The sequence below is a fragment of the Squalius cephalus genome (assembly GCF_949319135.1).
Source record: "Squalius cephalus genome assembly, chromosome: 3".
Classification (NCBI taxonomy): domain Eukaryota; kingdom Metazoa; phylum Chordata; class Actinopteri; order Cypriniformes; family Leuciscidae; genus Squalius; species Squalius cephalus.
Genome location: NC_137124.1, coordinates 40138788 through 40160768, shown reverse-complemented (window position 1 = coordinate 40160768; position 21981 = coordinate 40138788). Strand labels below are relative to the sequence as shown.

At 37.1% G+C, this 21981-nt stretch overlaps 1 protein-coding gene across 4 annotated transcripts in view; it reads right to left on the bottom strand.

Annotated features, from left to right (window-relative positions):
• LOC307155833 (protein phosphatase 3 catalytic subunit alpha) overlaps positions 1-21981 on the bottom strand; it is a 243072-nt gene that overhangs the window by 10750 nt on the left and 210341 nt on the right. For 2 of the 4 annotated variants that reach the window (XM_079866811.1, XM_079866813.1), the window contains exons 9-13: positions 16893-17018; positions 16733-16804; positions 13659-13685; positions 9443-9527; positions 3897-3994 (exon numbers count right to left, since the gene is read on the bottom strand). In XM_079866811.1, the coding sequence (XP_079722937.1) occupies positions 3897-3994; positions 9443-9527; positions 13659-13685; positions 16733-16804; positions 16893-17018 (408 nt within the window). The remainder of the gene's footprint in view (positions 1-3896; positions 3995-9442; positions 9528-13658; positions 13686-16732; positions 16805-16892; positions 17019-21981) is intronic. The other 2 variants (XM_079866812.1, XM_079866814.1) reach the window with 1 other exon arrangement.

Genomic DNA, 21981 nt, shown 5'->3' with positions numbered 1-21981 from the left:
GTGAGCCCTTCTTTTATACACGCTAGCCACACCCATTCTGGCGGGCTGTGACGCGTGGAGGGCGCGACGTCACGCAGGGCTCACCGGTAGGCTGCTGCAGTTGCCGCAGGACAGCCAATGAGCACGCTTATACAGCCTGCTATGGTCTGCTGGCTGCCGCACTGCGTTGACAATAAATACAAAATAAAGGATAATTTTTGGCTTCAGATCTCGAGAAAAGACAACTTTACCCGTAGCGTAAGCAACTTACGCAATACGAGAGAACCTCTCGTAAGAGAACTACAAGAATACACTTTAAAAAGTTCAGAACAGCACACACACACACACACACACACACACACACACACACACACACACACAGATACATATACACAAAACACATTAAAGCTAAACGCTAAAGACATCAGCTGTGATAAGGGCACAACATTGAAGTAAAAGAACAATGATGTCCATGTACAAGGGTGGGGCATCTGTTGTGATTCTACCAATGCTGTAGCAGAACATCGCTGACATCACTCTGTCTCTGGCATGTTCCCAGACCAGACAGCCACATGCAAACATGGCCACTCACATCAAATTTGGGTTACAAGTTGTATTGTTTAAGTAAAACTAGTTTTTAAAACTAAAGCTAAACCTAATAGAAAACAATCAATGAAATTACTGCATAGGATCAAGTGTTTCCAAATGAAGTAATAGACAGAACATGCCAGTATGACAAGAGCAAGTTTGATTTCTGCCTTGATTTGTGAAAGACAAGACCAATTAAATTTAATTTACATCTTGTCAGTTTTGTGTATTCTGTGTAAAGGGGCATGATGTTACAGATATAAGGTAAGACTTAATGACGTATCACTAGGCAATGTGCTAAAATTACACATTTATTCATGCCTCTTTATGTAATGATGACAAAACAGCATTAAAATGCTTAATTGTGTTATTTTAGGTACATTCTTCCCTTTCTGATTCACTATGTCCAGCATCACAACACTGTCATTTATTTAAATGATTACAAGGAGACCCCATGAAATCAAAAGCAGCTATGTGTTTTTAGTTCATATCTGTTAGCATGCTATTGCACGCCAAAAAGTGGAAAAATGTATTTAAATAAAACAAAGATTAACTTAACAATTAAAATTTTGATCTTTCACTTTCTCTGGAAATTGGAACAAAAATATTCATAACCAATCCTGTACTCTGTACATCTAAATTTGTGTAAAATAAATCATTTTCTCTAGAGTAAGAATGTCCTCTTCCTCTAATACCACCTCCAACGACTATCAATAGCAATCAGCAAATCATGTTTTTTTTATTGAGAAATAAGGGACAGGCACTTCTATTTGTACTGTCCCAAATTCCAGTTTCAGCAGAAATTCCAGTTCCGTTTAAAATGTTGGTGTTAAGACTGCATTTATTGGATAAAAAAACAGTAAAAAGAGTAATATATAACATATTATCACAATTTGAGACAACTGGTCTCAATATATGAGAAATCAAATTGCATCCATTTACTAATTTAATTTTAATATTGTGGCCTTTAAGAGTCTTGTTCTTATAAAGCAATTAATACATCTACAGTGAGGAAAATAAGTATTTGAACACCCTGCTATTTTGCAAGTTCTCCCACTTAGAAATCATGGAGGGGTCTTAAATTGTCATCGTAGGTGCATGTCCACTGTGAGAGACATAATCTAAAAAAAAAAAATCCAGAAATCACAATGTATGATTTTTTTAACTATTTATTTGTATGATACAGCTGCAAATAAGTATTTGAACACCTGAGAAAATCAATGTTAATATTTGGTACAGTAGCCTTTGTTTGCAATTACAGAGGTCAAACGTTTCCTGTAGTTTTTCACCAGGTTTGCACACACTGCAGGAGGGATTTTGGCCCACTCCTCCACACAGATCTTCTCTAGATCAGTCAGGTTTCTGGGCTGTCGCTGAGAAACACGGAGTTTGAGCTCCCTCCAAAGATTCTCTATTGGGTTTAGGTCTGGAGACTGGCTAGGCCACGCCAGAACCTTGATATGCTTCTTATAGAGCCACTCCTTGGTTATCCTGGCTGTGTGCTTCGGGTCATTGTCATGTTGGAAGACCCAGCCTCGACCCATCTTCAATGCTCTAACTGAGGGAAGGAGGTTGTTCCCCAAAATCTCGCAATACATGGCCCCGGTCATCCTCTCCTTAATACAGTGCAGTTGCCCTGTCCCATGTGCAGAAAAACACCCCTAAAGCATGATGCTACCACCCCCATGCTTCACAGTAGGGATGGTGTTCTTGGGATGGTACTCCTCATTCTTCTTCCTCCAAACACGTTTAGTGGAATTATGACCAAAAAGTTCTATTTTGGTCTCATCTGACCACATGACTTTCTCCCATGACTCCTCTGGATCATCCAAATGGTCATTGGCAAACTTAAGACGGGCCTTGACATGTGCTGGTTTAAGCAGGGGAACCTTCCGTGCCATGCATGATTTCAAACCATGACGTCTTAGTGTATTACCAACAGTAACCTTGGAAACGGTGGTCCCAGCTCTTTTCAGGTCATTGACCAGCTCCTCCCGTGTAGTTCTGGGCTGATTTCTCACCTTTCTTAGGATCATTGAGACCCCACGAGGTGAGATCTTGCATGGAGCCCCAGTCCGAGGGAGATTGACAGTCATGTTTAGCTTCTTCCATTTTCTAATGATTGCTCCAACAGTGGACCTTTTTTCACCAAGCTGCTTGGCAATTTCCCCGTAGCCCTTTCCAGCCTTGTGGAGGTGTACAATTTTGTCTCTAGTGTCTTTGGACAGCTCTTTGGTCTTGGCCATGTTAGTAGTTGGATTCTTACTGATTGTATGGGGTGGACAGGTGTCTTTATGCAGCTAACGACCTCAAACAGGTGCATCTAATTTAGGATAATAAATGGAGTGGAGGTGGACATTTTAAAGGCAGACTAACAGGTCTTTGAGGGTCAGAGTTCTAGCTGATAGACAGGTGTTCAAATACTTATTTGCAGCTGTATCATACAAATAAATAGTTAAAAAATCATATATTGTGATTTCTGGATTTTTTTTTTAGATTATGTCTCTCACAGTGGACATGCACCTACGATGACAATTTCAGACCCCTCCATGATTTCCAAGTGGGAGAACTTGCAAAATAGCAGGGTGTTCAAATACTTATTTTCCTCACTGTAAATGTGCTAGTTGTGCTGCTAATTTTGCAGCCAAATTCTGTGATCTTTAAGACATCTTCAATCTTTAAGATTCCTTACTGATATCTTGTCCACCAAAAGCGGTGTTAAATCTGGACATAGTGAATCTAAGGTTAAAACATGTTCCCTGAGTCATTATTCGATCTTATACAAAAGCATTTGTGTTGATTCACTTGGGGCTCCTTTGAATAAATGGTGGCAAAGAGTGAAACTATGTTTTTTAAGAACAGATGATCTGAATTATACTTGCACAACTGATTATACCTGCAGTTTCTAGGGAGACAAGAGAATGTATTGTCATGTATTTTCAATGACAATAATTGAAAAAGTTTGGAGAGAGAGAGAGAGAGAGAGAGAGAGAGAGAGAGAGAGAGAGGCCAAAGCCAAAGGAAAAGAAGCAAAGAGGAAAGAATATAAGTTTCACAACACAACCACCAGGGGGTGCAGAGACTTTACATTGAATAAACCTACTAGACTGTGCATATTTGTAAATTACATATTTGTTAAGATGAAAAAGAGTAGACTTGGCTGTAAATGTGAAAACACTACCTGGGGAAATTAAAAGATGTAAATAATCTCTAAATGTACTGATCGATACTGTGAAATATCAGCCATGGAAAGAGCTCTGATTTAGAAAGAAATATTAAAGTGATTTATATATTCCTGACCACAAAACGAGTGTGTGTGCGCTTCTTACCATTCTGGAGTTTCTCTTTGCCTCCAGATAGAACGCCACTGGGCAGCATGCCAGTTGGAGTGAGACCTTTCAGCGTCAGAACGCTCTCACTCTCTTCTCTGCAACAGAAACATGTTGTTATCTACAGTACTAACACACAAAGATAAAAAAAAAAAAAGGCAAAGTAAAAAACATACACAATAACTGCCAATGACAAAATAATTTAGTTTACCCTCTATAACACACAATTAAGTACAAATTAATTATTTTGCAGATTATTTGATGATCTTTTATTTATCATGTTTTATTGTTTTGGTTATTAAAAAAAAAAAAAAAATTCTGATAATAAAGATGCCTTTTCACTATCTCTGACAAATGACAGAGCAGAAGTCATTAATTCCCAAAGCAGAGTAGTACAGAATCTGTGTAGAGTTCCGACCAAATGCATATGCGGGAAATTCTGATGCGATTTGAACTTAGGGTGGTCTAAAGTATTAAAGCTTTTGTGGCTTGAACATCTGCGATCACCCCAACAAATGTGATGTATTCTTCTCAAAACTATGAGCACAAGGTGAACATTACCAATATTTTCCCACTTAAATAATTTTTTAACACTATTTCAGTAAAAATGCCGGTTATGAATAATTATGTCCTAAATAACCATTTTATAATTACTGCGAATTATTGCAGAAATTGACAGTAATTTGTTTTAAATAAGTGGAGGGTAACAGCTGATTCACGACCAATTTGAAAGTTCAATGCAAGCCACTAGTGGTCGAAACAATGGGCTTTATGCACAGCTGCACTACTTCCTGAACTTCAGGCAGGTCCTTTGTTTCCTGTCTGACATTATTGGACAAACTGATTAATCCAGGTGGTCAGGCACACCTGGATTAATCAGTTTGTCCAAAAATGTCAGACAGGAAACAAAGGACCTGCCTGAAGTTCAGGAAGTAGTGCAGCTGTGCATAAAGCCAATTGTACCTGATTGTCCGAGATAGTAGGCAAGATTAATAGGAAAGGCAGATTAATCAGTTTGTCCAAAAATGTCAGACAGGAAACAAAGGACCTGCCTGAAGTTCAGGAAGTAGTGCAGCTGTGCATAAAGCCAATTGTACCTGATTGTCCGAGATAGTAGGCAAGATTAATAGGAAAGGCAGATTAACTCTTCAACAATGGTAAAAGCTGTGACAGATGTTTTCTTTAGTAGATGGTTTGCAGGTCTTTGACTTCACTTACATAAGCAAGAGTCAGATTTTTTTTTTTTTTTTTTTTTTTGGTGCAGTTCCATATGAAGTTATTAGCTACTAGCAAAGTAACTACTGTATATGACCTAATGTGTTTCTACTCACAATTGACACTTGTTCTACTAGTTTTCATTTTGCATTTGTACAAAAGGAAAAATTTGGCACACCATAGCTCCATAAATAAAGAAATTATTTATTGCACATTTATCACCAAAAGTGATGTTTCGATATGGCTCTTTGTCAGACAATTAAATTATTAGGCCCTAATACACATAACATATTAGGCAACATGACTACATCACCTGATAAAAATAAAATAAATTACAAACATATAATATGTATACATGAAAAAATAGCATTTAAACGAAAGGGCAAAAAACAAAGAAAGTGAAAACATCAAAATTTACTTACAAAACACAAACCTTTAAATCAGTCTGGGAAGATATTTAAGATCCGAGGAATGATTTCCTGTAAGACCCTTGTGGACTTTGCTACATTGGCAAAAGTAGCACACAGCTTAAAATCCATATCTCTGAACATCAAAGTGCCATCAGGCCTCATAACCCTATGGAATCCAGTAGCAAAATATTTTTTTTAAGTTGAGACATTTGGATTCCACAAGTCTGTATATTGGCATATAAGCAGTAAAATTGCCTTGAAGAGGGTGTGAAATTAACAATTTGGTTTTAAAGCATGAAACTTACTGTACACTTTGGACACAGTATAACCTAATGGTCTTAATGAACAGTTTGATATTTGCTCTTCTCTTTAATAATTTATTATGGCTTTTTTGTGATATTCTGTTCAGGTGCAGTAAGATTTCAGTAAGTTGTTTATTGCAACTGTGAGAAAGCCCGAACCACGCCCCCTTAGTCGTTGGTGTTGCGCAGGGCTCGGCCAGGTGTGGACATGAAAAATCGGCAGCTGAGTTGCAAATCAGGCCGGCTTGTCTGTTGTCCAACAATGTATATGTTATTCTCAGTGCGTAGATGATTACGGGTGAATTTTCATTTATATTTTGCCTTTGTTATTGGTATTGTTATTCTGGGTGTCGAGATTTGCACGTGGGGTGAGTGCATTTTTAACCCTTGTGCATCCTTGAGGACATTTTTGTCCTTTTCAGTTTTGTTTTTTGGATCACTTTGCCTGTGTTAATGCTAACTGCATAAAATTTGGCACAGGTGTGTATTTTTATTGGAATTTTACTATTTCATCACCATTTCCTTTAAAAAATCTATTTTGCACTAGTTACACAAAATACTTCCTCTCAGCGCCTTTTGGACAAAAATGTCCCCATTGAAACCCATTAAAACTGCATTTTTTAATCCCTGTGCCGTTTAACTATAAAATGATGCAATCTTTTTTAATAGGCTTTCATTATGTTGGCAAGGCTTCAAAATTGACATTTTTACCATTTTTTATCAGATGGTGCCATTTTTTCAGGTTAGGCCTATAACGCAAATACTCGCTTTATTCCTGTTTTCTGCTTCGGCATATTATAGAGCCAACTGGATAAATTATGCAACGATAATTGTGTGGGTTTGTTGGTATGGATGTCTAAGTGTGGTTTGTATGTGTGTAATAAAATAAAAAGTGTGTTTGTGTGCTTGTAATATTTGAGAGAGAAAAACTCAACTGCAAATCGAAAATCCAATCACTGTGTTCACCAGTGGAGTTTTGCTGGCATCAAATGGGGAAAGTCTGGTACTGCGCCCAAACAAAATCTTACTGAAAGCTCATTTTTTGAGATATCATCCTCAAATTCGGAACACAACCTGTTTAGATTTATGGCTTTGAATTTATATCAGTTTTAGAGTTCCAAATGTTTTATAAAATATATATTTTATATAAAATATTGATTATAATGTTCATAAATATTTTTCATAAACTTAAACTTCTATAACATTTTTTTGGTTGCACGTTTTTCAATTTTTTCACTTCAACAACAATCTGCCAAGGGTCATCTTTAAAATGAGACCAAACTTAAGTATTTGCTCCCAAGCATAACATTTTTATGAGAGTTTTTTGACTTGGACATTTTTGTCCCTTTTGGACCTATGTGTAAGTTTTTAGTTTTTTTTAATGTTAACTGCATTAATTTTGGCACAGGTGTCTATTTTTATTGTAATTTTACTATTTCACCCCCATTTCATTTGAAAAAAAAAAAATGTTGCACTAGTTATACAAAATACTTGTATATATTTTATATAAAATATTAATTTTAATGTTCATAAATATTTTTCATAAACTTAAACTTCTATAAAAAAAATGTGGTTGCACGTTTTTCAATTTTTTCACTTCAACAACAATCTGCCAAGGGTCATCTTTAAAATGAGACCAAACTTAAGTATTTGCTCCCAAGCATAACATTTTTATGAGAGTTTTTTGACATGGACATTTTTGTCCCTTTTGGACCTATGAGTAAGTTTTTGTTTTTTTGTTACTGTTAACTGCATGAATTTTGAGCTATTATAGAGCCAACTGGATAAATTATGCAATGATAATTGTGTGGGTGTGTTGGTATGGATGTCAGAGTGTGGTTGGTATGTGTGTTATATAAAAAAAAATGTGTTTGTGTGTTTGTAGTATTGATAGAGAAAAACTCAACTGCAAATAACAAAGCCAATCACTGTGTGACCAGAGGAGTTTTGCTGGGATCCAATGGGGAAAGTTTGGTACTGCGCCCAAACAAAATCTTACTGAAAGCTCATTTTTTGAGATATCAACCTCAAATTTGGAACACAACTTATTTAGATTTATGGCTTTGATTTTCTAGCCGTTTTAGAGTTCAACTTGTTTCATAAAATATATATTTTATATAAAATAATATTCATAAATAATTTTCATAAACTTAAACCTATATAACTTTTTTTTGGATTTACTTATAAAAAAAATTTAACTTCAGCAATAATCTGCCAAGGGTATTCTTTAAAATGATACCAAAGTTAAGTCTGTGCTCCCAAGCTTCAACTTTTTATGGCCGTTTTTTGACATGGACATTTTTTGTCCTCTTTGGACCTATGAGTAACTTTTTTAAATTGATGCACAAGGGTTAAACTGCGTCACAAAGTGAAACAAACCATCGTCATAGATTTTGAGTACGAAAAAGATTGTAGTTATATTCGATTACAAGATATTATATTCACATCTTATTTACAGATCACTTGGTTTGTTCAATATTGTTTGAATATGTTGACTTTGATGATATTGTATGTTGCTGTTGTAATACTGAGCATACGCAACAATCGTGCAATCTGCGTGTCATTGTTTACGTTATTATTTTATTAATATAACAGCACGCGCTTCCAGATAGAGACCACACATACATTGTGAATCAACGTATACAAATTCCCTTTAAATAAATAAGTTGAACTGGATTCCCTCTAGTGTTTCTCTTACCGGAAACACACACCCCATCATCTTGACTGCATTAATCCTGAACCCCTGAGCGTCCCATGCGCTCGTATAGCAACTGCCATAGTAACATCCAACTCAGTCACTTGCATTTATCAATATTTTTGCACATTATTGTCTATCCTTTTGTTAATTCCGTGTGATAAGGTAAGAGGCTCTACAAGTTAACAATATCTCACAAATCATTCAGATTGGTAAGATGACGAACTTCGTCCAATTTATATAACTCTAATTCAGTCAAAAATCTTCCATGATTGTTCTTTATTTTAAAGGAGAAATTCCTTTGCTGGTGCCCCGTAAAATATTGATACTAAATATTAATATTAATATTTAAGACCATAAATCACTACAACCATATACAGAAACGCATTGCAAATAGCAAAGACCACACTGGAAATGTTTCAAGGGGACCCCAACATGTGACGAACCTGGCTGGGACATGCTTATTGTTCAATGTCTACTCGTCAGTGGTGTTGTTGATGACCCGAAAGCTGATTTTTTTTTTTTTGAGATCCTGATTGTATGTTCGTTGTGAGTATTTGCAGAGCGTTTCGGTACTTGGTTGCATTGTGAGTATTTGCAGCACATGTATTGTCAAACTAAAGAAGATATTTACTTAATTTGCTGGTGTTTTTTCAATTTGCATGTGTCTTCTTCAGTTGCAGCGCATTGAGCTCTCTCGGCCACCATACAAATGGCTCGAAACGTCACTTTTGTTGAGAACATGCAATAATTTTTTTATGTTTATTTATGGCGCTTTGGTGTGCCAACCTTTTCCTATTTTGTTACCGTTTCATTTTTTTATATTTTTTTGTATGATTGAGCACCCTTAATGAGCTTTTTGCCTGCAGGATGTGCGCACTTTTGTCTAATTCCATTTTGCACATGTACACAAAGTCATCTTACCGAAGAACCGAGAAAACTCGAGCCATCTTTCCAATGGCACGGATCTTGTTTCGGATTACCTCCTTGCGCGCAGAAGCTGTGGCACCTGTGTTACACAGACACACACACACACACACATTTAAATATATATATGTCAGTGTTACATAACAGTATACAAACAAAAACAAACATGCTTGAAGAGTCCCTTACAAACATGCTTGAAGAGTCACTTCATTAAAACACAACCAGCAACTTAATCTCCAAACCTCACAATTTCAAACGTTCACAAGCCATAATTACATCCTGTCTTTAAAGCTCCAGTATGCGACTTTGGTATTTGACCACAAGAGGGCGCAGTTTCCAACAATAACAAAGGCGAAGCTTGATGACGCTATGAAGGAGGTGACGATGGGAGATGTCGTTTTTAATGCGTTTTCACCATCTAGCGATATATCTACATGGAATTAATGAATCATGACAGAGACAATTTATGATCATGATCACGGATGAGGTAATTTATTCGTTTTTGTATTACCTGTATGTCTGATCGTATTATTTTATGTCATCATAATTAATGAACTGCAAGGAACGTGAAATGTTATGCTATATTATCCCGTTACAACTTACAGCTATTTGTCAAATGATTTGTTTTGTTTAATGTTGTGCAGTTTTACGTTTTTATGGTTAATGCCGTGTTGTTTAACGTGTTCAAACCAATATCTAAAAGTAAATTTGAACGAACATTTGCAAGTAATGACTAAATATATATTTTTAACATCATATCCGATTGTATTTAATTGTACTGCCATAATCTCGGTCACCACACGTGATAAAAAGCCTTACCAAAGTACAAAGAGCAATATAACTTTGTTTATACGTGCTATTATTGACAGTTGCATGTCTTACCTGTCTCAATACACTCGCGAGAGAGTCTCTGTCAAGTCCAAGATTGACGTGCAGCTCTCTCCATCTCGAAATCGCCTGCCGATATTTATCCGGGTTTTATTCCTCCGTTTGTCACACAGTCCGCGACTCCGTGTGTATCCGAATATGGACGCTTTCGTTTTGTTGGCACTTCAATACTCGCCAAAGAGTTCGTGATCCATAACAGCTATAACCATACAGTCTATGGCTATAACGCTATAACCACCACTTCCGCATTTGACCATGCGATATTCCGGTGTGGTGGGTCATATTTTTTATTTTATTCTTTTTTTATTCTTTGTCAGACGTCTTTATTGTTTATTGTGATAAGAAAAAAAACCTCAATAAAGTTGTTGTAAAAAAAAAAAAAAAAAAAAAAAAATCCGGTGTGGTGGAATATCCTATCACATGGTCCACACCGGAAAAAGGGATAGAGCGGACATTGCGTCACTGAGGCGCGACATTTCTTTTCCGGGACGGCCAGTTATTTAAAATAGGAATTTCTCTGAAATAAAAAATCTTTGGAGACTTTTGAGATATTGTAAGTACACAACTGGAGGAAATATATCACACTGCAAGTTATTTTCGGAAATTTTATTACAAAATTCCTACATATTGGAGCTTTAATGTCCAGAAAGACAAATGAATACATTGGGTGAACACTTCCTTTGGACTATAATTACCCAGACTGTTGACTGCAGGGGAAACTCAGTTGGCAGAACGTGCTGTTTCAGCACACTAAGGGCAGTTCAATAGAGATCCTCACAGTGGCCCACATCTCAGGGCTGAAATGCATGCTAAGCATTCTGTTAGCCTGCTATCGATCCTTACAGTCATTGATATGGATATGGTTAGGTTAATCATAGTGCCATACTATACAGATACTAAAGAGAAGAACCTTGTTGGTTTTAATTGAGAATCTAACTAGTTCGTCAAGGTAAGATTATAGACAACAGTGTGATGAGAAAAAAACAATACAAGGGAGTGTCTTGCGTACGAACAGGTTGCAGCACAGAGATTTTTGAGTATTTGAATGAATGTTATATTTCTTTAAGCTTTGGTGATACAGCGGCCCAAAAATGTAGTCAACTGTTAAAACTATCTCACTTTTAAGTGTGGATTCTGTGTCAAAATTAGGAGTTACATCTTTCAAAAAATGACTTTTGATTTGTGAGGTCAATTCACTTTAGATTTTTAGATAGTTTCGAAATTTTAAGCAGGGGTTACAGCCCCTGATCACATAATGATCAGGGCCCGTATCCCTAAAGAATTTGTGTGCAAAAAGTGGCTCCTAGCGGCCAAATTCTAAGAAAATTCTCAGAGTCATGACGTTTTCTTAGAATTTCCCCTAAAAGTGACACGAAAATCCCAGTTAATATAAAAGCTATTCCTCAAGATTCCTAGCGCTTAAAAGGGCTCCTAAGGCGAGATCTGCTAAGAGCAGGGAAGAGGACTTTTAGTGGCTTAGGAGTTCCCCTAAGCAGCTGCACAAAATGGCCAACAGAGGAGGCAGGAGAGATGTCCTGCAAACACTGGATGACAGGGAATTATTGAGACGCTACAGATTGGATCGTGCAGGAATCATGTTTGTTATTTTATTTTTTAACAAGCCTTCATAAATAGACCAGCCAGCAATCACAGACATTGATAAAAGCTGAGCCGTGTTACCCTCGTTAAGACCACACTGAGTTGTAACGTTGCAATTTCTACTTCATTAAGGACAGTCCCTTGAGATAGGCCATCTTGTTTTCAATGGGGTCCATATGGGAGTGAAAGTACAAAATATGCCAGCTAGGATATTAATATGAGCAAATAAGACACAAATCATTATTTGAACAGGGTGTAATGAGCTTAAGTTTTCACATATTTTAGATTCTAATGTTAGGCTATAACCCCTACAGCTTACTATTCATTTTCCAGATATTTTCTTGAATGTGAAATATTATTTACAATTACAGTCTGCATAAGATTAGAGTGTATAATTATGTTTATTGATTTGAGGGTACATCCTTTGCTCATTATCACCAAAAGTTAATTTTCATCAAACTTGTAGGATCAACCAATCACGGCTTTTGAAATGATGACTCATACCTAGCAACGGGGTCAACCACACCTCCTCACTAAGATAGGATTTTCCATCCATTCCTTGCTCAGAGTTCACTGAAAATGTTCTGGAATCACTTCTAAGCTAAAACTCCTGGCAAGGAATTTTTAGGTTAAGTTAGGAGCTCTCTGAGAGGATTCTCAGAATCTTTAGGGATACGGGCCCAGAAAGACATCTTAGACTGCTTACGAAAAATGTAAACTTTATTGTGTTGAGTTAAAAAGAGTTCCACTCTTTAGAGCCCCACATTCTGTTACATACTGCCCATACACAAAAGAAATATATTTGAAATATATTTTCAGAGTATATTTTGGAATATATGCAAATATTTGAAATTGGCCCAATAAATATATTTCACACTTAACATCATATATTTTTGTTATATTTGAGAATATATTTCAATGTATTTTTTTCTGTAAAGTGTCCCCAAAAGTGTCAAAAATATATGTGGCATATATTCCAAATACATTGAAATATATTCTGAAATATAACAAAAATATATGATGTTAAGTGTGAAATATATTTATTTTGTGTATGGGTGTTAAGCTCTGTCCAGCTTTTCTGTACATAAGAACTTATGCAAAGGACCCCTAGGAACCATGGTCGACCACGCTAGTTATCCAGGGCTTGTTTAATATTAGTTTACCAGTCATTCAAGAAACCAACTGAGTAGTTTTTTTTTAAAGTATGTCATTTTGCACATCACTAGTTTAAATACATTTTGGGATCACTGTATTCATACAGAGGTGGAAAACATGGAAAATGGCAAAAAATGGTAGGGAATGATGACAATGTGATGTGAATTGGTATGAGAGATATAAAAGATGAAGGCACTGTTGAGGTTCTGAGAACTGCAAAACAATTTATAAGGTTCACATTCTTTTATACTCACATCGGTGTGTTCTAATTTCAGAAAAATGTTAGTGGTCTGCCTGATTGCATACTCACCCCACTTAGTAAACGAAATTCTTGTCTTTTCAAACAGTACAGAGTTCACACGCAACAAGCAATGGTCTTTTAATAGTTTGAAAAACAATGTCAACTACTCATCCAGTTCATGGTGACCAGGGTGCATAAAACATAAGAATTTGTACCTATGGATATTATAAGTAGGTTCATTAGTGAATTTTTGGTGTTAGCTTAATCAACCAACTAGAAAAAGGTACAAACAAGAGGCATGACACCGCATTGGATTGTGGGAGGTTGTACCTTTCTTGGGCCCATATATTAGCTGTCCTTCTCAAGATACACCCCCAGAAGAACCAGAAAAAGAACAGAAGAATGATCAATGAATGGCTGAGGAATGACAGGGAGAGAAAGAGAGAGAAAAGTGGCAAAAAAGCGCATCCATCAAATAAATAAAAGAGAAGAAATGCTTTAAAGAACTCTGAAAAAAGAGAAAGATATTCATTAGATGAAGCAACATAAGTAATATTTGAGAAGGAAAGAGATGGACAAAATGAGTGAGAAAAAGAAAAGACAAAAGAGAAACAAAATAAAGATTATTAAATGGATATAAAAAAAATTGAAAAAAAAAAAAACTGCCGGAGAGAGTGATAGTGTAGCATCAGAGCATGATGAGATGTTAGTGTTTATAAGTTTGTGCTCTACCAAAGCTTGAACTCCTTAAATATTTCTGGTCAATCGTTTATTTGTCATCTGACAGTTTATGTTTATTTGGAATGGCAATTAATTGCATTTTTTTCTTACCATGGCTGTATGGTAGAAAAAGATCAAAACAAAATGTTATATTTAAATGTAATAATCCAAGTCTTTGCTCTTTGATCATTTCATTCAAAAGTCTGAGACCACACATCTGAATAATCTTTTTAATTTGTGATTAAAAAATGTAAACAAAGTAATGTTATGATAAGAAAATTAATAAGAAATATAAAAAATTCTGCACTAACATTTCTAACTTAGATGTTCTTGCTTCCACACGCTCTGCTGTCAATAAAGCAAAAATATATTCTGAAATGAATACATTTTCAAACCAAATTTTCACTTTGACAAAATTATGCATTAAAAAAAATTCAATTATGAATAAAGTTCAAGATATTTGGAACCCACTATATGTATTTATTACATACTAAATATTATCATATTATGTTCCTGTTTTAACATCTGTCCTATTGAATCTTATTTTGCTTATACCTTAAAGGGATGGTTTGGAGTAAAATCAACCTAGGTTCCTTTGCACCATGACCTTGAGCCAAACACCCCCCCAGAAGCCTTTTTCCCCTTGGTTGAACATTATTAAAGTTAGAGCTTATTTAGAGAAATCAGCCAGATGGCTTAGTGCAGGTGCTAATGGATCCTATGATGTATCTCGTAAATTACCCCACTAATAAAGCTCAGTATGGTACCAAACTTATACAGTAGTACAAATAGGTTCCGTACTCATAAAACGAGGCATTGGAAAGTTTGTAAGTACATCAGGAGTTAATTTAAAGGTCCCGTTCTTCGTGATCCAATGTTTCAAACTTTAGTTAGTGTGTAATGTTGTTGTTAGAGTATAAATAATATCTGTAAAATTATAAAGCTCAAAGTTCAATGCCAAGCGAGATATTTTATTTAACAGAAGTCGCCTACAGTGAACGGCCGGTTTGGACTACATCCCTCTACTTCCTTCTTTAATGACGTCACTAGAACAGTTTTTTGACTAACCTCCGCCCACAGGAATACACAAAAAAGGGGGCGTGGTCTTGTTGCGCTCCCACGGAGAAGAGGAAGAGTTGCGTTTGTAGAGTGTGTTTGTCGCCATGTCGTCGAGACGCTGTTATTTTCATCCCGAAGTCCAATCACCTTTGTTTGGCCTTCCCAGGGACGCTGTACTTAGAGATCATGCGCATGCATCTCCACGTTATGGTAAGAGGCGTGACCTTTCCGGGCAACGTGCGCTAAGCTGCTGTCGAATCACAACACAGGAACCGCTGGCACAATCAGAACTCGTTACGTATTTCTGAAGGAGGGACTTCATAGAACAAGGAAGTCATCAGCCCATTCTTAAGACAGTGAAAACAGCAGTATACAGATAAGTCAATTGTGTGAAAAATACTGTTTTTTTACACGCGAAACATGAACACATGTTATATTGCACACTGTAAACACAATCAAAGCTTCAAAAACACACGGAAAACGGGACCTTTAAATAACACTTGCCTCATGCTACTGCTAACCCGGACGTCCACGTCACTTCAGAGGTTTGGGAAAAGCACGTAAAAGTCCTGGCAGAGAGCGATGCATAAGGATGTAGTGTAACGACGACCAGTTCCAGGAATACACTAATATTTTGTTGGTAGTACCAGTTTGCAACAATTATTAGTTAACACTAAGTTGTTAACACTTCGGAAAAAATAATTTGTTGTTACACTACATCCTTATGCATCGCTTTCTGCCAGGACTTTTACGTGCTTTTCCCAAACCACTGAAGTGACGTCGACATCCGGGTTAGCAATAGCATGGGCCGTCAGGTAAGTGTTATTTAAATTAACTCCTGATGTACTTACAAACTTTCCAATGCCTCGTTTTATGAATACAGAACCTATTTGTACTACTGTATAGGTTTGGTACCATTCTGGGCATTATTAGTGGGGTAATTTACGAGATACATCATACATCATCCATTAGCGCCTGCACTAAGCCATCCGGCTGATTTCTCTAAATAAGCTCTAACTTTAATAATGTTCAACCAAGGGAAAAAAGGCTTCTGGGGGGGTGTTTGGCTCGAGGTCATGGTGCAAAGGACCCTAGGTTGATTTTACTCCGAACCATGCAAAGGACCCTAGGTTGATTTTACTCCGAACCATCCCTTTAAAGGTACTGTATGTCATTTTTGTATGCAATATGTTAGCTGAGATCTAGGAAACGTTGCGTCTTATCATTCCGGCAACTCGAGTGTGCACTGAATCTGAGGAGGGCGCGGTAGAAACAACAATAAGTAAGTCTATTAATGTCTAACATTTTGTTGGTATGCTTTGCACAGGATTTAAACATCAGCTAGCTACTGACTGTCATTTAGCAGACACTTTTCCCTGAAAGTAAATACTTCTCTCCAACATGGAGATAATAAAAGAATCAGGTCCCTTTGAGTGGTAAGACCAGTAGCATCTAAATAACTTAAGGGCAAAAGGTTCAGTAATATTCCAGATTTATTTAGAAGGAATAGATAGAGGGCACCCCCTTGTGAATCCAACCATGCACTTTAATTTCAAACTTCTTGTAATGTTATATAGAAACAGGACGATGCATATGCTTCCTTTGCGTATGACTGAATTTCTTACCATCTATCTCTTCATCAGTGGTCAGCTCATCATTGGAGCAGATGCTCAAGACATTTACCAGCATCTCAGTCACTACGGGAACAGGAAAATAGAGAGTTTGTTTGCTGCACTTATTGAGGATTTTATGCCACATAAAATCTGTTGAAGGCAAATGATTTACCTTTCTCCCCAACGAAGGGCAAAGACCAAGTGAAGACATCCATGAAGTTAGGCAGCCAGTAAGGATGAGGAGAACAGTTAAACTGTCGAATGTTCATGACATTATTCTCATATTTCAGTACAGCAGCTGTATAAGGAAGAGAGGTACAAAAAAGAGAATACATAAAGAGAGAGTATGGGAAAGCGGTGTAAATGATACAGCTGGATTCTGCCAAACGCTACATCAGATCTCAACGCTGCAGGACTGCTGCTATACGTATGCAGTCCACTACCACTAGATGTCTCTCCACATTTTAAAATCACAAACCAACTTTGTTTATGCACCATTTTAATTATACATTTAAAAAAAAAAAAATATATATATATATATTTTTTTTTTTAAATGATACATATTCTGTTTAGCAACTCGGTTAATAAAACTACATATAGAAAGCATGTAATACCACTGTCACAATTTAATGTGATGTCATGTTTTAAATATACACTTACTGAAAGATGTCCATGGTTGATGAAATTTACAGACTGAAATCTAGAGATGTCATAAAGAGACGGCCGGCCATAGGCTATATTTTAATTATTTCATGATGAAATTTTAAGGAAAATGAAGAATAAATTTAGGCTCCACTTTAAATTTCTTACATATAAGATCAACATGACTTTAAATGATCAGTTAGATTACTGCATATCTTCATAAAAAACAGGGTTTCTGAAATCTCTTGCCTATAGGGGAAATCACTGGTGTGAGGAACTCTCACTTCAGAGCAACAATCAGAATGAGGAAGAGAGTTCTCCTCTCTTTCATCTGGCATCTTCACTTTATCCTTACCTTCATTCCTGCATACCAGTAACAACCGACCCTGCTGTGCCAAAACCTTCCAGGCCCACACAAACTTTACCAGTGATCCATGACCTGCTACGTTGTCATGGTAACATGACCTATGCATTGATAAATGCTTTAAGCAATAGTAATGAAATCAAAATCATGAAATACAGAACCATGACATTCGGATCATGTTCCTCTACAGCAGGGGTGCCCAATTGACTGTCCTGCACAGTTCATCTCCATCCTAATCAAACACACCTGCCTTTAATTTTCAAGTGATCCTGAAGACCTTAATTGGTTTCTTCAGGTGTGTTTGATTAGGGTTGGAGATGAACTGTGCAGGACAGTCGATCGGCAGGAGCAGGATTGGGCACCCCTGCCCTACAGCTTTCTTCAATATCCTACATCTGGCAATTTTAACAAAAATGATCAAAGGAAGGAATCTGCAAAATTTCTTATTTGGATTTGTCAGGACTGTGCCATCAACAGATGAAGGAACCCCCTGCATTGTAATCAATACTCAGAATAAGCTCAGCGGGCCAGCAGAGACAGTGTCCATCATCCTGCTGCTTTCTACTATATTCTCCATTATGAGACCCAAACAACGGTTACATGTTCAACAACGCTAGAAAACCTTGCCAGAGCAGTGAAGAGCTGACTGTCATTTGTCATTTGTTCTTGCCGCAGACATGTTTTGTGTCGTGTCAGGGGTTGCTTGATTGACTCTATTTGCACAGTCAGGACTGTGGTGCTCATGGTCAGCAGATGATGGACGGCTGGTGCTCAATCTGGCAACCCTTTGGTGTGATGGATATTCCGGGCTTTCCCCCACTGGGCTCGAGTTACAGCGCCAGTCGATTGGCCATCAATCTCCTCACACGCTCGTGTCCAGACTTCATTTGGTGTATAAAAAGGTTCAATCTTCACCCCTCCTCCACACTCATCTACTTAATTCAGGCTTGAAGGAATAATTAAGTTTTGCTGGTCCAACTTAGCCTTGAAATCCAGACCTAAATCTGAAAGATTAATGGTCTGGCATCGACTAATGAAAATCGGCCAGCTCGAGGGGCAGCACCAAGCATGCATTTGAAAATCTCACTGCACGCAATTGGATAACACTACAACCAATCACAACAAGCCCCATACGCTTAGCTACCAGCGAAGCTAACTGGTAGATTAGACTCTTGCCTTATCCGGTCGGCAAAATAGCAAAAACTGTTCTGTTCCTCTTTTAGATAAAAAGCCAAGTCTAACTCGTTCATTGTAGTGGCCAAAGCCGTTTCAAACAACTGGTGTTCATCCATAGACATCTTGCAATGTTTACTAATGACTTCGACATCACAGCGCTGTCATCATCTGTTTAGCTTATATTAGCTTATATATTTAATGAGCATCATTATTCAACGCCAGAGTAAACTCGCTGAGCAAATTCAACTTGTGCTCTCCCGAGAACTCTGGATTTCCAGGGTAGGTCCAACTGACCTTCAGAGAGGAAAATTGAGGGAATAGCAGACCAAAAATGCAGCAAAAACACTGAAATGCACATATCTTTGCTTATAATCCATCTATAAAAATGAAAGGTGCTCTAAGTGATGTTGGGTGACGTCACTTCTTGTTGACGTTCGAAGTATTGTCAGACAAAACAGAGGCTAGCTAGACCCTCCCTCCTCCTCATCCGCGCACTAACCCCCCAAACCCCACCCCCAAATCATTCTTGTCGGTTATTGGCTGGAACAGTTTGTTATGTTTCGTGGTGCGGGTGAGCCCAGTTTGTTTTTCTTGCCGTTTGTGGAGCCTGTGGTGTCTACAGAGACCGTGTTTTTTACAGTGTGTTCAGGGGACAGGCAGCTAGCGGATGGTGAGGAGATGTTTGGTGTATGTGACAAAAAATATTTTGGCCTAAAAAACGCGTGACATTGTTTAGAGCACCTTGAAGAATGGTTGAACGAATTGGGGTTTTCAGCCCATGATACATGATGTATCTAAAAAAAATTGGGGTGGATAAATAAAATGTATATACTGTTTAAATAAATTAAAAAAATGTTTTGAACTTCATATTCATCAAAGTATCATGAAATAACTATATCACGGTTTTCACAAAAATAATAAGCAGCAAAGGTTTCAACATTGATAATAATAATACATGTTATTTGAGCACCAAATCAGCATATCAGAATGATTTCTACGGTAAAAGATCGTGTGACACTGAAGACTGGAGTAATTGTTGTGTAAACTTACCCTTATATACTGTAGGTTTGATGAGATGTGTTAAAAGGGCTGTCAATGTTAACGCGTTAAAGCATGCAATTAATTCAAAATCTATGTTAAACGCGTTAAAATAATTTAATGCAAATAAATTACTGAAGAACGTGAAATTGCATCATTAACGTAATTTATGGCACACAGTTAGATGATCTTAGAAGTCAGGAGTTTATCGCAGCGTCAACAATGCAACAATACCCTGGTAGGCGGAAATTTCTATTCTGACTCTTTAACCCAATTTCACTTCTCTGTTGCGACCAGATTATTTTAAGCAGCTAAACTCCAGGAAAGTTTTCAGTCCAATGATCCAGTACAATCCAAAACAATCTGTCCAAAACAGCACTAATGTAAAGAAAACCAGGCAGAGAGAATAGAGAATAGAGAATCACTTTGCAATTTGCTTCCAGGGGTCATAGATCCTCTTCTTAATATCATTAATTCATCTTTGTCATTAGGATACAAACCAAAAACATTTAAGCTGGCTATGATTAAACCGCTTGTTAAAAAAACACAACTTGATCCTACAGAATTAGTCAATTACAGGTCGATCTCGAATTTACCTTTTCTGTCAAAGATACTAGAAAAGGCAGTATCTTCACAACTATGTTCCTTTTTAGAAAGAAATTATATCTGCAAGGATTTTCAATCAGGATTTAGATGTACCATAGTACTGAGACAGCTCTCATTAGAGTCACAAATGATTTGCTCTTATCATCCGATCGTGGTTGTATCTCTCTATTAGTGTTACTCGATCTTAGTGATGCATTTGACAACATTCTTTTAAATAGACTCGAAAATTATGTTGGCATTAGTGGAATTGCATTAGCATGGTTTAAATCATACTTATCTGTCCGTTATCAGTTTGTAGCAGTAAATGAAGAGAGGTCTTATTGATCACAAGTTCAGTATGGTGTACCACAAGGCTCAGTACTAGAACCGTTGCTTTTCACTCTGTACATGCTACCCTTGGGAGATATCATTAGGAACCATGGCATTAGTTTTCACTGTTATGCTGATGATACGCAGCTCTATATTTTTTCACACCCTGACGAAACTTACCAATTCACAAAATTAATGGAATGCATAGCTGATATAAAAAACTGGATGACTAGCAACTTCCTACTATTTAATTCTGAAAAAAAAAATTATTGGACAAAAAATTTCCTCACGTAATAATCTAGAATACTGTCTAACACTTGATGGCTGCTCTGTCAAGTCTTCGTCGTCAGTAGGAACCTGGGTGTACTCTTTGATACCAATCTTTCATCTAAAAGTCATGTGTCTAGCATCTGTAAAACCGCATTCTTTCATCTTAAAAATATATCTAAATGCTCTCAATGAAAAATGCAGAACAATTAGTCCATGCATTCATGACATCAAGGCTAGATTATTGTAATGCTATTATGGGTGGTTGCACTGCATGCTTAATAAACAAACTACAGCTGGTCCAAAACGCAGCAGCTAGAGTTCTTACCAGAACCAGGAAGTATGACCATATTAGCCTGGTTCTGTCAACACTGCATTGACTCCCTATTAAACATTGTATACATTTTAAATTATTGCTGATCACTTACAAAGCACTAAATGGTTTAGCTCCCCAGTACTTGAGCGAGCTCTTAACACATTATAGTCCTTCATGTCTATTGCGATCTCAAAATTCTGGCCATTTGATAATACCTAGAATATCAAAATCAACTGCTGGTGGTAGATCCTTTTCCTATTTAGCACCAAAACTTTGGAACAATCTTCCTAACATTGTCCAAGAAGCAGACACACTCTGTCAGTTCAAATCTAGACTAAAAACACATCTCTTTGACCTAGCATACACATAACACATTATAGACTTCTATAATTCAATATTAGGCTGCATAGTTTAGGTCAGCCAGAACCGGGAACACTCCCCATAAATCCTGATGTACTTGTTACATCATAAGAAGGATGGCGTGGAGTCCACCGGATCCAGGCTGTATTCAGATCCGATGAAGGACCTGCACCTGGACACGAT